The following is a 14965-nucleotide window of genomic DNA, read 5'->3' on the forward strand; positions in this document are numbered from 1 at the left end:
CCTTGACCTTCAGGAATAAGGCTGCTGCCTGGGAAGGAAAGCTGAGGAGTCTGGTTCCTGGCCTAAGTGTATGAAAATGAATGCCTCTAAGAATATACCGTATTTTGCGCCCTATAGGGCGCACTGGCCCATAGGACACACCTCGGTTTTTTTGGGGGGGGGAATGAATTAAAAAAATATCCCCCCCCCCCAGCCACGGGGCTGGGGCGGGGGAAGCCCGAGCTTCCCCCGACCCCAGCCCCCAGAACAGGCTGCTATCCGCAAGCCTTGCGAGCCCGGCGGCAACTCCCGCCGGGCGCGCAAGGCTTGCGGACACCTCCGCAAAGCACGGGGTGTCCTCCGGAGGGCGCCCCATGTTTCGGGCTGCAGGATCTCCCGCCGGGCTTGCAAGGCTTGCGGATAGCTTCCTGAAACCTGGAGAGCGAGAGGGGTCGGTGCGCACCGACGCCTCTCGCTCTCCAGGCTTCAGCGAAAGCCTGCATTCGCTCCATAGGACGCACACACATTTCCCCTTCATTTTTGGAGGGGAAAAAGTGCGTCCTATAGGGCAAAAAATACGGTACATATTAGAGATGTGTATGTTGTTATACTGAAATTCATTTGGCTGCCTTGGTTTCTAGCTTATTTCTGAGTGGCTGTCACAGAAATGATGAGTGATAGAAAATAAATTAACAGTAATTACACAATTATTTTTAATGCTAGCTTTTTTTGTATTAACTTGGTAGTATGTAAAATTCCAAAATTATATCTTAGCAATTATAACATTAGGTGTTGCCTTTGTATTCTTGTATACTTTCCTCTAAAAATAATAGCTGTTGTTTTTTATTGTTTTTACAGATGCAGAAAATGAAATAACAAGACTAAAAAAGTCAAATCAGGTAAACAAATTACTAAATTCTCATGCTTTTACAAATAACCTTGCATAGTAAGTGCTCCAACAGCCACACATGCCCCTTGTTGCTCACTTCTGTTTTAATGCTACTGAGAAACAGATAAATGTGAACCCAAATTTATGTGAATACCAAGAGGTTGCTGCAGTTTCTCCCATCTCTGTCAGCACATAGTAGTATACTATGTCCTCAGTGGTACACTGATGGAGAGAGTATAATAGCACAGTATCTTCAGACCTTACCAAACAATAAATTGACCGGACAAGGCAAGTTAGTAAGTATTTATGTACATGCCTTCCCTGATTTAACGTTTGCATCCCCTTAAAAAAGGGCATCTCGTGCTTCCAGAATGTTGTAATTTTTGCAATTCCATAAATTCAGAACCATGTTTATTTCCTAAAGCTATGTATGAATTGCAAATATACTTAAATCTTTTGATGTTATAAAAGTGGTTTATTCAATATGAAATTTGTGCCCAGGCATGGGGTTGTTTCCTAAGCTTCTGTTACAAACTGGAGAGGAATAACATACCGTATTTTTCGCCCTGTAGGTCGCACTTTTTCCCCTCCAAAAATGCCCCGCCCGCCGGACAGACATCAGCCAGCCCCACAAGCTCGGGGGACAGCAAGGAGGCGCAGCGCCGCCATCCCGCTGTTCCTCGACCTGGTTCGGTTTCCCCGACCTGGTTTTGGGGGCGAAATAAAGGAATTTCCCCCCCTTTATTCCCCCCCCAAAAAACTAGGTGTGTCCTATGGGACGGAGCGTCCTTTGGGACGAAAAATACGGTAAACGGTCCCTCTCCTTTCAGTTGAATAGCTTTGTCTTCCCATTTGGCTAATTTAGTACTTTCAGTCATTAAAGTGAATTTTGTGTTTTCCATAAATAATTTTAAAGCCTCTTTAAAAAGACAAAAAACCCAACTGATTGATACTCATGAATATTCCCAAATTGATTTTATCCTATTAAATGTAGGGTCTTTTTTCTGTCTAAATTAAGGAAGGGCTTCAAACAAAACTGGAAAGCTTACAACCAACGTGTGAAACTGATGCATGTGTGTCGACTCAAGGACAGAACATAGAGTTAAATCAGTTAAGACAAGACTTGGAAAGGAAAGAACATGAATTTAATGAAAGTATTGCTGAAAAAGAAACATTAATAGCAGAACTAGAAGAATTGGACAAGCAGAACCAAGAAGCTACTCAGGTAATATATTGAATAAACTAAAGGGGTTGGGTGGGTAAGGATATTTATTATCTGTACTGAAATCTAAAACTATTGGCTGAATCACTTTTATCAGTATTACTCATCAGTGAATTTGCTTTGTTGTAAAGAGAAATAAATGCAGGTTTGCAGAGAATGTTGGATGGAAGATATTCAAAATGTTAACATTTCCTGTTAACATGATCAGAGTAGGCCCATTAAAATTAATGGTCATGACTTAACTTAGGTTCATTCATTTCAGCAGATCTACTCTTGAGTAAAAGTTAGTTGAATACAACCCTAACTGGTGTTGACATTAATGCTTAATTCAATAACATAATTTCTCTAGTATTTAAAAAAAGTATGATGAAGTGATGGTGATTTTTCCACTCTTCATGGTGCTTTATGGGTCTGTTTATTTACCATGTATGGGCTTTCTCTACTTTTTTAACATTTGTTTGTGTTTTTATTTTAGCATATGATTATTTTAAAAGAGCAGCTAGCCAAGCAGAATGCAGAAACCGCTAATACTGTCAACCAGCTAAAAATGGACACAGAGTCTGAAAAAAGAAAAACATCAAAGCTAGAAGCTGAGAAGCTGGAAATGAGCAAGGAGCTAGAAGGCCAGAGAGAGAAATTGGATCAGTGTACATTTGCACTTAATGATTTGCACATGACTAAACAACACCTGGAAAACAAAATAAAAGAGCTAAAAGAACAGCTAAAAACATCCCAGCACTGTAGCTCCAAAAATAAGCAGGAAATAGTGGAATTAAAGAAAAATCTAACACAAAGAGAAGAAGAAATTTCTGTACTCCAAAATAAGTTAAGCAAGATAAGTCCAGAATCTAACAGTGGAAGTCAAGAATCTAATAGTGGTTTTCACGTTCAATCAGCCAAAGAAAGGGAAGCGGAAATCTCAAAGCTGAATGAGCAAATTTCAGAAAATAAACTAATAAATACAGACTTGGAGAAATGTATTTCAAAGCTTCAGATGGAAAAGGAAAAGCTTCAGATGACTTGTGAAGAACTGAAACTGCAGTTACAGGAAGCTAGTAGTGAGAAGAGTAAGATCGCTTTTGAAAAAGATACCACGGTGGAAGCTTTGAAACTAGAAAAAAGGCGGCTAGAAAATGAACTAAGCCAAACTGAAAGCCAATTGTTGGAACAGGCTCATAAATATGAGCAAACCATTGAGGAGCTGTCTAATGCACGTAACATGAATACCACGGTGTTACAGTTTGAACACGAACGCTTAGTTAAACTCAACCAAGAGAGAGACTTTGAGATAGCAGAACTCAAGAGGAGCATTGAACAGATGGAAGCTGACCATGAGGAAACCAAAGAGATGTTAACGACTAGCTTAGCAGGGCAAAAACAACTGACAGAGCTCATAAAAGAGAAAGAAGTGTTTGTTGAAAAATTTAAAACCAGGGCTTCTGAACTAGAGCAGCAGCTTGAAGATTATGTTAAGGACTCCAAAAGATTTGACATTTTAAAACAAAGTTTAGAAGAAAAGGAGAAAAGCCTTTCAACCATGAAAGAAGAGAACAATCATTTGAAAGAAGAAATTGAACGAGTGAAAGACCAGCAGAGTAGGTCGTCCTCTTTGGCTGAGCCCAAAACCCTAGATATTATCACTGAACTTGAAGCAGAAGTAACACAATTAACTGTGCATAAAAATAATCTTGAAGACGAGGTAAAACTTAACAAAAGAATGGTTGAGGATCAGAATCAGAAAATGGCCCAACTTCAGCATTCCCTGCAGGAGTATAAAAAGGAGACTGAGGAGTCCAAATTTCAGTGTGAACAAATGAGCATCACACACAAACAGGTGTGCTTGGAAAAGGATGAGGAAATCAAAAGCTTGCAGCGGACAATAGAACAAATTAAAAACCAGTTGCATAATCAGAGAACAGTCATTCATCCAGATCCTCCTGATCTCTTTCAAGAAACCAAAGTCCAGACACTTAATGGTGAAAATGGAAATGAGAAGCATGACTTATCTAAAGCTGAAATTGAAAGGCTGGTGAAAGGCATCAAGGAGAGAGAAGTGGAGATCAAACTTCTGAATGAAAAGAATGTCTTGCTAAGTAGACAAATTGATCAGCTATCCAAAGATGAAGTTGGCAAGCTCACGCAAATCATCCAAGAGAAAAACTTAGAGATACAAGCTCTCCATGCAAGGGTTTCCTCTCCATCTTACGGGCAGGATATTATTTACCTTCAGCAGCAATTACAGGCCTATGCCATGGAAAGGGAGCAAGTGCTGGCAGTTCTTAGTGAAAAGACTAGGGAAAACAGTCAGCTAAGAACAGAATATCACAAGATGATGGACATTGTAGCAGCTAAGGAAGCAGCTCTGAAAAAGCTTCAGGAAGAAAATCAAAAACTAGCCAATGAATTTGAAAACAGCAGCCAAGATATGTCCCGAGAAACTATTAAGAACTTGTCCCGGATCATTCGAGAGAAAGATATTGAGATTGATGCTTTAAGTCAAAAATGCCAAACTTTATTGACCGTCCTCCAGACATCCAGCATGGATGGAGGCAATGAGTTAGGAGGGATTAACAGCAATCAGTTTGAGGAGCTTTTACAGGAACGTGATAATTTGAAACAGCAAGTGAAGAAAATGGAAGAGTGGAAGAAACAAGTAATGACCACTGTCCAAAATATGCAACATGAGTCTGCTCATCTCCAAGAGGAACTGCAAAGGCTTCAAACACAGATCTCCATGGATAGTGAGAACAATTCTCAGCTGCAGATAGAGTATAATGGCTTGATTCAAGGCTATGAACAAAATGAGAGAAAGCTGAAAACATTTAGTCAAGAATTAGCACAAGTTCAGCATAGCATAGGAGAGCTGAACAACACCAGGGATTTGATTCTGGGGAAACTTGATATGGTAACACCTCCTCTGCCAGTAAAGTCTACCACCGCTTCACAGTCATCAGAGACTTCCAGCAGTGCTGCTTCTCAGATGTTTACTAGTGACTCCAAACCACTAAATGAGGAACTGGAGCGCATGAGTAAAGCACTGGAAGAAAAAGATTCAACTATCCGAATTCTGCAGGAGAATAATCAGAGGCTGTCTGATTCTATGGCTGCATCATCGGAGATGGAAAGAAAGGGTCAAGAGGGGTCTGAATTTGAGATAAAGCACTTGAAGGAGAAGTGTGATGTCCTGCAGAAGTCACTTAGGGAAAAAGACCTGCTAATAAAATCAAAAAGTGATCAGTTGCTTTCTCTCAGCGAAAACCTTAGTAATAAAGAGAACGAAAATGAACTGCTGAAGCAAGGTATAACTAACCTAAAGGAGAGAACTCTGATTTTAGAAATGGACATCCGTAAATTGAAAGAAGAAAATGATAGAATAGTGGCAAAATGCAAGGAGAAAGAAACCGAGTTCAGAGCGCTACAGGAGACCAACCTGCAGTTCTCAATGATGTTGAAGGAGAAGGAATTTGAGTCTAGTTCCATGAAGGAGAAGGCTTTCACGTTTGAAAAACTGTTGAAAGAGAAAGAGCAGGTACGTGATGAGTTGAATTTTTGCTTATTTTGTTCAAGGTCAAAGGGAGAAAGGTGTGATTGCTATTAAGTCATGCAATGCTTATTTTTGTTATCTGGCGCAGGGTCCCAATTGCATATGCAGAATTCCAGGAAGGATGTCAATAGGTTTCTAGACATTCTTGCTTAAGAAATGTCTATACTTTTGCAGAGGCTGAAAACTAAGGAACATGTTCAGGTCTCCTGAGGAAAAGACCAGTATCAGTTTTTAAATGTCCTTATATTTTAGAATGTAAAGTTTGTAAATGAGGAAGATGCAAATTCTAGTGAACATCTGATTTACAATGCAATCTTATGCAAGTGTACTCACATGTAAGTCAACAGTGTTCAGTAGGGGCTTGTGCATAGATAAGTATTTGTGGGGTTGCCAGCCTTAATTTAATTCTCAAATTTATTACTGTACATCCACATTTATATCCTTTCAAGCCCCCGGCACAGTGCTGCACCTTTAACATTAAAAGAAGATAGATCTTTAAAATGCAATAACCTCTCTTTATTTTTATTTTTGGAAGGGGAAAGCAGGAGAGCTGAACCAGCTGTTAAATGAAGCAAAATCAATGCAGGAGAAGGCTGTTGCTTTTCAGCAAGAGAGAGATAAAGTCATGTTAGCACTGAAGCAGAAACAAATGGAGACTAGTGCACTACAGAATGAGGTATGCAAGAGTTGCCAGCCTTTGGGGGCTTGTGGGCATATTTGCAAACTGAACAAACTCTCAGGGATGTCACACCCACCCCTAATCCAAGTACACACAGCAACCTGGTCTGTAGGTTGCAATATAATGCTCCTTGCAGGCTTATTTGAGGGTGGGGAGGCAGGGGACTCTGGGCACCAGGGAAAGTCTCTGTAGAAACGTGGCACCATCAAAGGATGAACATTGAGTGAATGAAAGAGTGGGTAGCTGAGGGTGAATAAGAAAAGCTGAAGCAATGTGTCCTCAATTAATTACACAGATACAGCATTTACGCGATAAGGAGCAGCGTCTGAATCAAGAATTGGAGCGATTGCGCAATCACCTTTTAGAAAGGGAAGACACTTCCACACGGGAAGCTTTAGCAGCTGAGGATCGGGAATCTAAGCTTAAAAAGAAAGTCCAGGTTTTGGAAGAAAAGCTGCAGTTTTCATCAACTGCAGTGGAGAATGCTAGGTAATAACTTTGCTTCCTTTAGCCTTATCGGTACCCAGAATCCTAGCCAGCAGCTAGTTTTGTTGAAATGTTTTGTCCAGACATCCTATTGAGATGGGCGATGATGTGAGAACACCCTTGTATGGTTTTGTCCAGAAGTCCTGCTAGCACTTGTGTCTCTTCCTTTGCTCTCGTTCAGAAAGTAATTATGCTCAGACTTTTAACGACAACATAGGGCCCGCTCATACATTTTTATCATTCTTATTGTTCCCTCCTTTCTGCCTGCCTGCTTGCCTGCCTTCCCTCCTTCTCTAAAGGCAAAAGGGAATGCTGGTGGTTTCACTTGTTTAACCTGCCCAGAATAAGTTATAATTAGATTAATGCCTGAAAAAGGGGAGGTAGGAAGGGGGGAGAGAAATGGTTTGCAAGGGAATTTGAACCAGGGTTGGGTGGAAGTCCTGAAATTTGCAACAAGATCAGGGGTAGTCATCCTTTTTATACCTACCACCCACTAATGCATCTTTCTTGATGGTAAAATTTCCTTACCGCCCACCAGTGCTCAATGGAAGGAGGATTTAGATTGTGCCCTAGAACCCCCTACCACCCACCTAGACTTCTGAAACGCCCACTAGTGGGCGGTAGGGACCAGCTTGACAACCCCTGAACTAGATGGTGCATCAATAATAGGATAATTCATACCTTAACATATGGAGAGTGGTGTTTTATTCTTTAGGGTGGGAGCTGAAGGGCCTTGCTTGATCTATACATGCGGTAAAGCACAAGAAAGGCTTTAAGTGCTGGAGGCTTTCAGATTAGACAGAGAACATGAAAGAGGTTTTATAAAATGGTGTCAAGAAAATAGAGAGCAAAAGGGGATTTTCCTTCCTAACACTGGAACTTGCGGCCTGACAATGAAAGTGGTTGGCTGATGGATCAAAGAAAGTAATAGATCTCATTTATGGAATACAGTGGTACCTCAGGTTAAGAACTTAATTCGTTCCAGAGGTCCGTTCTTAACTTGAAACTGTTCTTAACCTGAAGCACCACCTTAGCTAATGGGGCCTCCCACTGCTGCCGCGCCGCCGGAGCACGATTTCTTTTCTCATCCTGAAGCAAAGTTCTTAACCTGAAGCACTATTTCTGGGTTAGCGGAGTCTGTAACCTGAAGCGTATGTAACCCGAGGTACCACTGTACTTGTCGATGGTCACTGGCTAGATTATTTGAAAAGGAGCTAAGTGGAACCTCCATCTTAAGAGGTGAATCGCATCTGACTGCCGGTTGTTGAGGAGCGTTGTCCCCATACCTGGAAGTTCTCAGCTGGCCACTGAAAGAGGCAGGGTGCTAGCCTTTAATGTCCCTCTTGGTTTGATGCAGCTGAGCTGTTACAGACTTCTCAACTTCCTCGTTCAAATGGCAGGAACATACAAGTGGGGAAGCCCTTGCTTTCTCACTGGCCCTTTAAAATTTTTGTACCTTTATTTGTATTTTCCATAAAGTTTACAATCAAAACAATCCAAGAAAAGAAAAAACATCTAACTGACAATACACTTGCTTCTTTAGAGGCCAGCTTAGTATCTCGTATAATTTATTTAATAAAAGGTAAAGGGACCCCTGACCATTAGGTCCAGTCATGGCCGACTCGGGGGTTGCGGCGCTCATCTCGCTTTATTGGCCGAGGGAGCCGGCGTACAGCTTCCGGGTCATGTGGCCAGCATGACTAAGCCACTTCTGGCAAACCAGAGCAGCACACGGAAACGCCGTTTACCTTCCCGCCGGAGCGGTACCTATTAATCTATTTGCACTTTGAGGTGCTTTCGAACTGCTAGGTTGGCAGGAGCAGGGACCGAGAAACGGGAGCTCACTCCGTCGCAGGGATTCAAACTGCCGACCTTCTGATCGGCAAGTCCTAGGCTCTGTGGTTTAACCCACAGCGCCACCCACGTCCCATCATTTATTTAATATCTGCCTATAAAAACTGGCATTTCTGTTGAGTGTGACACTTTAATCCCTCTTTTCTCCTGGGTTATATTGAGTCTGAAGAGAATGAAATACCTATATATAACTAGAATTGCTTCTAGAAGAGAGTAGTTTCAACAAAATTTGATTAACTTTTTAAAACCTTTTTTGAAAGAAAGAAGAAAAGTGTAAACTCTTCTTCCTGCAAAGAATATCTGCAGGAACTGATTTCATGTTTATATTTTGAAGCCGAGGTGACAACTGCCAAATATCCAGACCCCTGAAAGATCCAGGGGCAGCAGAAGTTAAGGTTTTTTGGTGTGTGTTTTTAAAATAACCCGGTTGATTTTACATATTTTACTTCAAGCCACCAGGCTAGCATGCAGGTGGAATCCTTGCAAGAACAGCTGAACTTTGTTACCAGGCAGAGAGATGAAACTGTCATGCAGCTAACAATTTCCCAGGACCAAGTGAAACAGTATGCTGTGTCCCTGGCCAACCTGCAGATGGTGCTAGAGCAGTTTCAGCAAGGTAAGTTAACTCCTCCAGAAATAAGAGTGCATTCATACTAGCTTATTTAAAAAATATACTTAATAGTATTTTGGTGATAAAACTGAGATATTCTCCCAGATATCTGCTCTTCATAATTAGGTTTCTGTTTTTTAAAACACACACACACATATATATATATAAAAGTAAAAGTGTAAATATTTTATTTTTAGAAGAGAAAGCTATGTATTCAGCTGAGCTACAGAAACACCAAAGGCAGACTGAAGAATGGAAGAAAAAAGTAGAGCAACTAGAAGATAAAGTAGTTTCGTTGCAGGTAATGTTGAAATGGTTCTATAATGCAGCCTCGTTTCTTTTAACTGGCATGGCAAACAACCACAGCAGCAGCGGACAGATGGGAAAGGGTGGAAGGCAGCAGAAATAAGATACTAGATCATTGCTGTAGAAAGGTATGAGGAAATATTGGGGGAAAGGATTTGAGAGAGGAATAGAATCTGCCTGATCATGTCGTTAAATATTTTCTGCAAGCCAAGACCAACCAAAATTCTTCCCATAGGTGAGGAACATGATTTTTCGAAAGGTGTATGCCTTGAGAGTTTGCAAATAGGTGGTAGACCTGCAGTAAATCAAAATGCAGTCACAATTTTATATAAATCAAGGGTCAGGCCTGCCATGCAGGTGAAGCGAACTATTTAAGGTCATCCTCATCCCAGCAGGTGTAGAATACAAGACCCAGAGACCTTAGTAAGATGGTGGAAATTCCGTTCAGCTCTATTAATCACATATAGTAAGAATTTGCCCATTTTGGTGGCATCGCTCAAGGAATATAATGCTTAAAGGAAACTTTAAAAAGTTTGGCCTAAGTTATACTGGTATGCATGTGTTTAATCCATTTGGCTAGCCTGATTTTAAACTCGTGCTGTATTGATAGCATAGTTATCGCAGTATATGGTTGCTATGGATGATCTACCTCATCTTACAGGAAAACCTGGAGGAAGCAAACGCAGCATTAGAATCTGCATCAAGGCTAGCAGAGCAGCTGGATCTTAAAGAGGATCAAATTGAGGACCTTAAAAAACAAGGTAACAGAACTTGGTCGCAATGCACCAAAACCGAAAGATATCTGTGTTGGCCTATAAGAAAAATTATAAAATCCATTTTGGTGGCAGTGCCTTTTACTAAGCTGACATAAATGTCACAAAACAGTGTGCAAGCTTTCGAGACCTCCAAAATTCTTCATCAGACTAGATTGTAAACAGGAGGCCTTGGTGAAAACTGAAGCCTGCATAACACCAACAGAGCCTCATTTGAATGTCTGCTTCCTTCTCTCTTTTTTTTAATAAAAAAATAATATTTATTACTTTTCCAACAATTTAAACACTACAAAAAACAAGAACAATACAGTACAGTACAGTACACAAACACTACATAACACTAACACATTAAACTAACAAAACAAAACAAAAACAATTTAAAGCACATCAAATAATTTCCATATCTTATTTCCATGACCTCCTCACACCTCCCTTTTTGTATTACACTTCTGTTAATTGTTTCAGCAATTCCTTTCCATCTTCCTCTGTTTTCTATCCTATAATTATCTTAGCACATTCTAACCGTATGTTCCCTTTAATACTCTATTAATCTGTTTATACTTAATTCCTTATAACATTTCTACTAAAGCCGTATAACTTCATTCCAACATTTTTCTAACATTCATCTTTAATACTCTATTAATCTATTTATACTTAATTCCTTATAACATTTCTACTAAAGCCATATAACTTCATTCCAACATTTTTCTAACATTCATTAAATTTACAGTATTTCCGTAAATAATCTTTAAACATTTTCCAGTCTTCCGCCGACTCTTCTCCGTATTCTCGGATTCTGCCAGTCATTTCCGCCAGTTCCGTATAGTCCGTATAGTCCATCAACTTCATCCTGGTGATCTTCTATCCGATGCTCTTGGCTCTTTTCCAAGTCCCTTCTGCAGATCTTCTTCATATTTATACAAAAACTTTACTTTATCTTCTACTGATCTTATTTTTATTTTCCTTCCTTTGAAACTGAAGGATAGACCTTGGGGAAACTCCCACCTAAAGATGATTTTGTTCCTTCTCAGCAGGGCAACAATATCTCCGTAGTTAGGCCTAAAATCCAAAAGATATTTCGGAACGTCTTTAAAAATGTCCACTCTTGACTGTTGTACTTCTAGGTTCTTCTGGTAATGCCAACCCAAGATTCTATCTCTCTCTTCTTTAATTTGAAGGGTGATCAAGCAGTCTCTTAATCTATTCTTCTCTTTTTTCCCTCCTCTTCCAAGTCTGAAGGCCTTCTCTCACATTCCATTAACACTGTAGCTCCACCGGTGCATTGGACTCTGCTGCATGCAATGGAGCTTCTTCATCTTTTGTCCCCTTCAACCTCCCTTGCACCCTCAAAATCAGCTCTAGAGGGTTAGGGGACCCCCTGGAGCAGATTTGGGGTGGGGGGAAAGGAAATGTCAATCTTCTTGTACCAGTGGAACCCCGCTGGTGCAGCATTGGATGCAGCCCTTAGGCTTTTGCCAAATGCAGACAAGTGGTTTCACCCGCTCCTCACCAGTTTTTATTCTGCATCTCTGGAGATACTAAAGCCAGCTGCTTACCGGGTCTCTCTCCGTCGTAAGGTAAAACGCACAGGTTCCTGGGCTAGTGGGAGAAAGAACAAATACAAGCTAGGCAAAAGTAGATCAATTTTTGGTGGTGTACTAGATGGTGGCTGTTGTCTTTGTCCATGGAGTTTTTTTGGCAGGGATACTGGAGTGGCTTGCCGGTTCCTGCTCCAGGTGGATCACGTTTGGTCAAAACTCTCCACTATGACCTGTCCATCTTGGGTGGCCCTGCACGGCATAGCTCATAGCTCCTCTGAGTTATTCAAGCCCCTTCGCCACGGCAAGGCAGTGATCCATGAAGGAGCCAGAGGATTGGAGAAGATCAGTCTACATCCCAATCCCCAAGAAGGGCAGTGTCAAAGAATGCTCTAACTACCGCACAATTGCACTCATTTCACACGCTAGCAAGGTTATGCTTAAAATTCTACAAGGCAGGCTTAAGCAGTATGTGGACCGAGAACTCCCAGAAGTGCAAGCTGGATTTCGAAGGGGCAGAGGAACCAGAGACCAAATTGCAAACATGTGCTGGATTATGGAGAAAGCTAGAGAGTTCCAGAAAGACATCTACTTCTGCTTCATTGACTATGCAAAAGCCTTTGACTGTGTCGACCACAGCAAACTATGGCAAGTTCTTAAAGAAATGGGAGTGCCTGATCACCTCATCTGTCTCCTGAGAAATCTCTATGTGGGACAAGAAGCTACAGTTAGAACTGGATATGGAACAACTGATTGGTTCAAAATTGGGAAAGGAGTACGACAAGGCTGTATATTGTCTCCCTGCTTATTTAACTTATATGCAGAATTCATCATGCGAAAGGCTGGGCTGGATGAATCCCAAGCCGGAATTAAGATTGCTGGAAGACATATCAACTACCTCAGATATGCAGATGACACAACCTTGATGGCAGAAAGTGAGGAGGAATTAAAGAACTTTTTAGTGGGGGTGAAAGAGGAGAGCGCAAAATATGGTCTGAAGCTCAACATCAAAAAAACTAAGATCATGGCCACTGGTCCCATCACCTCCTGGCAAATAGAAGGGGAGGAAATGGAGGCAGTGAGAGATTTTACTTTCTTGGGCTCCATGATCACTGCAGATGGTGACAGCAGTCATGAAATTAAAAGATGCCTGCTTCTTGTGAGAAAAGCAATGACAAACCTAGACAGCATCTTAAAAGCAGAGACATCACCTTGCCGACAAAGGTCTGTATAGTTAAAGCTATGGTTTTCCCTGTAGTGATGTATGGAAGTGAGAACTGAACCATAAAGAAGGCTGATCTTCAAAGAATTGATGTTTTTGAATTGTGGTGCTGGAGGAGACTCTTGAGAGTCCCAAGGCCTTCAAGAACATCAAACCTATCAATTTTTAAGGAAATCAGCCCTGAGTGCTCACTGGAAGGACAGATTGTGAAGCTGAGGCTCCAATACTTTGGCCACCTCATGAGAAGAGATGACTCCCTGGAAAAGACCCTGATGTTGGGAAAGATGGAGGGCACAAGGAGAAGGGGACGACAGAGGATGAGATGGCTGGACAGTGTTCTCGAAGTTACCAACATGAGTCTGACCAAACTGCAGGAGGCAGGGGAAGACAGGAGTGCCTGGCGTGCTCTAGTCAATGGGGTCACAAAGAGTCGGACACAACTAAACAACAACAACAGAAGCCATTTTGGCATATAAGCTATATATGTGTGTTTTGTTGTTTGGTTGTTTAGTCGTGTGTATGTGTGTGCTATGTTACTAAGTAGTGTGGAGCCACAGTGAAGTTAAATGCTGTTTTTCCCCGGAGAGGGCCCACGAATTCGCTTTTCCAAAAACAATTAGAATCTCTGATTTGCTTACAAATTCACTCACGAGCCAACAATAATGTAAATTGTAAAATTAAGGTGCCCTCCTTCCCTGCTGTGCCTTGTACGCATAAATCCAATCTACAGAATCTCATGTTGGCTTTGCTTACAATGTAAGCTTCCTTGGCGGGGGGGGGGGGGGGGGCAGTAAGAACGCCAAAGTTTTGATTAAATGCTTTTGTAATGTATTTTCTTTAACACTCAACTTGGCCAGACAGCAGAAGGATTTGCCATTAGAAACCTTTTTTCTTTCTTTTTTAACAAAGAAAGCGGTAATTGTTTTTGCCTTGTGACAGAATTTGAAATGAAATATAAGCCAGTTTATGATTAATGGTTTCTTGATAGGACAGCCCAATGGTATTAATAGGGACTTCTTTTTTAGCAAAACATTATTAAGGCTCTTTTTGTGGGAAAATTATTTATAACTTAGTCGTGCCTTAATAGACCCTTCTCATAATAGGTGCTGGAGAATATAATCAACCAATCCAAACATACTGCCAAACCCTATGGATCCTTCATTATGCAAATCTATAATTGTGTCTCCCTTCTGGCCTTTGATGCTTTCATGTTATGAGGAGTTACTTTTTTTATTTTAATGTGATGCTCCATTAACCATTGGATTTGCAAAAATAGTCCTTGGAGTTCTGTCAGGTCCCTGTGGCCTGTGGCTCTTTTGAATGTCTCTGAGACTGGTTCACGCAAGGTAGCCCCCATGCAAATCACATCAGTCCTGTGAGCAAGGCTGTGCAAAAATGCTGCTGCAGTATCTGTTAAGCTGGGTGAGAGTGTTAAGCAATTGATCTTTGTTTCCGTTTTTAGCCTACCTTATTCTTGATGGCTCAGGGCTGATGACCTCTACAGATGCTCCAAATTTTATATTTTTATATTTTTAATCAGTGTTGAGATGGTTGAGATGCTGAATTTGGAATGTCTTCAGGAGAGAATATCCTCCAGGTCACACCAGTCTTCTCTCTGCTGCATTGTCTGGTTGTTTTCTTTGTTCTTTGTTGGGCGGGGGGGCTGGGAGAAAAATGTAACTGTAATTTTTAAAGACTTCTTAAAATCATGCTTCCCAGTTAGGCAAGGAATCTCAGAAGATATAAAAGCTCTTAGAGGATTCCTCTTATGTTTGAAGTTTTGTTTTTTTAACAGACTAAAAGATTTCACCTTCCTCATCTATTGAGGGTGTAAAGAAATTTGGCCATGGCAAATCAGCAGCC

At 41.1% G+C, this 14965-nt stretch overlaps 1 protein-coding gene across 1 annotated transcript in view; it reads left to right on the forward strand.

Annotated features, from left to right (window-relative positions):
* TRIP11 (thyroid hormone receptor interactor 11) overlaps positions 1-14965 on the forward strand; it is a 39992-nt gene that overhangs the window by 10892 nt on the left and 14135 nt on the right. The window contains exons 8-15 of the mRNA XM_081857850.1: positions 838-878; positions 1887-2093; positions 2566-5619; positions 6170-6310; positions 6609-6802; positions 9106-9269; positions 9461-9564; positions 10231-10330. Of these exons, the coding sequence (XP_081713976.1) occupies positions 838-878; positions 1887-2093; positions 2566-5619; positions 6170-6310; positions 6609-6802; positions 9106-9269; positions 9461-9564; positions 10231-10330 (4005 nt within the window). The remainder of the gene's footprint in view (positions 1-837; positions 879-1886; positions 2094-2565; positions 5620-6169; positions 6311-6608; positions 6803-9105; positions 9270-9460; positions 9565-10230; positions 10331-14965) is intronic.

This window comes from Podarcis erhardii (genome assembly GCF_964252035.2).
Source record: "Podarcis erhardii genome assembly, chromosome: 1".
NCBI classification, from domain to species: domain Eukaryota; kingdom Metazoa; phylum Chordata; class Lepidosauria; order Squamata; family Lacertidae; genus Podarcis; species Podarcis erhardii.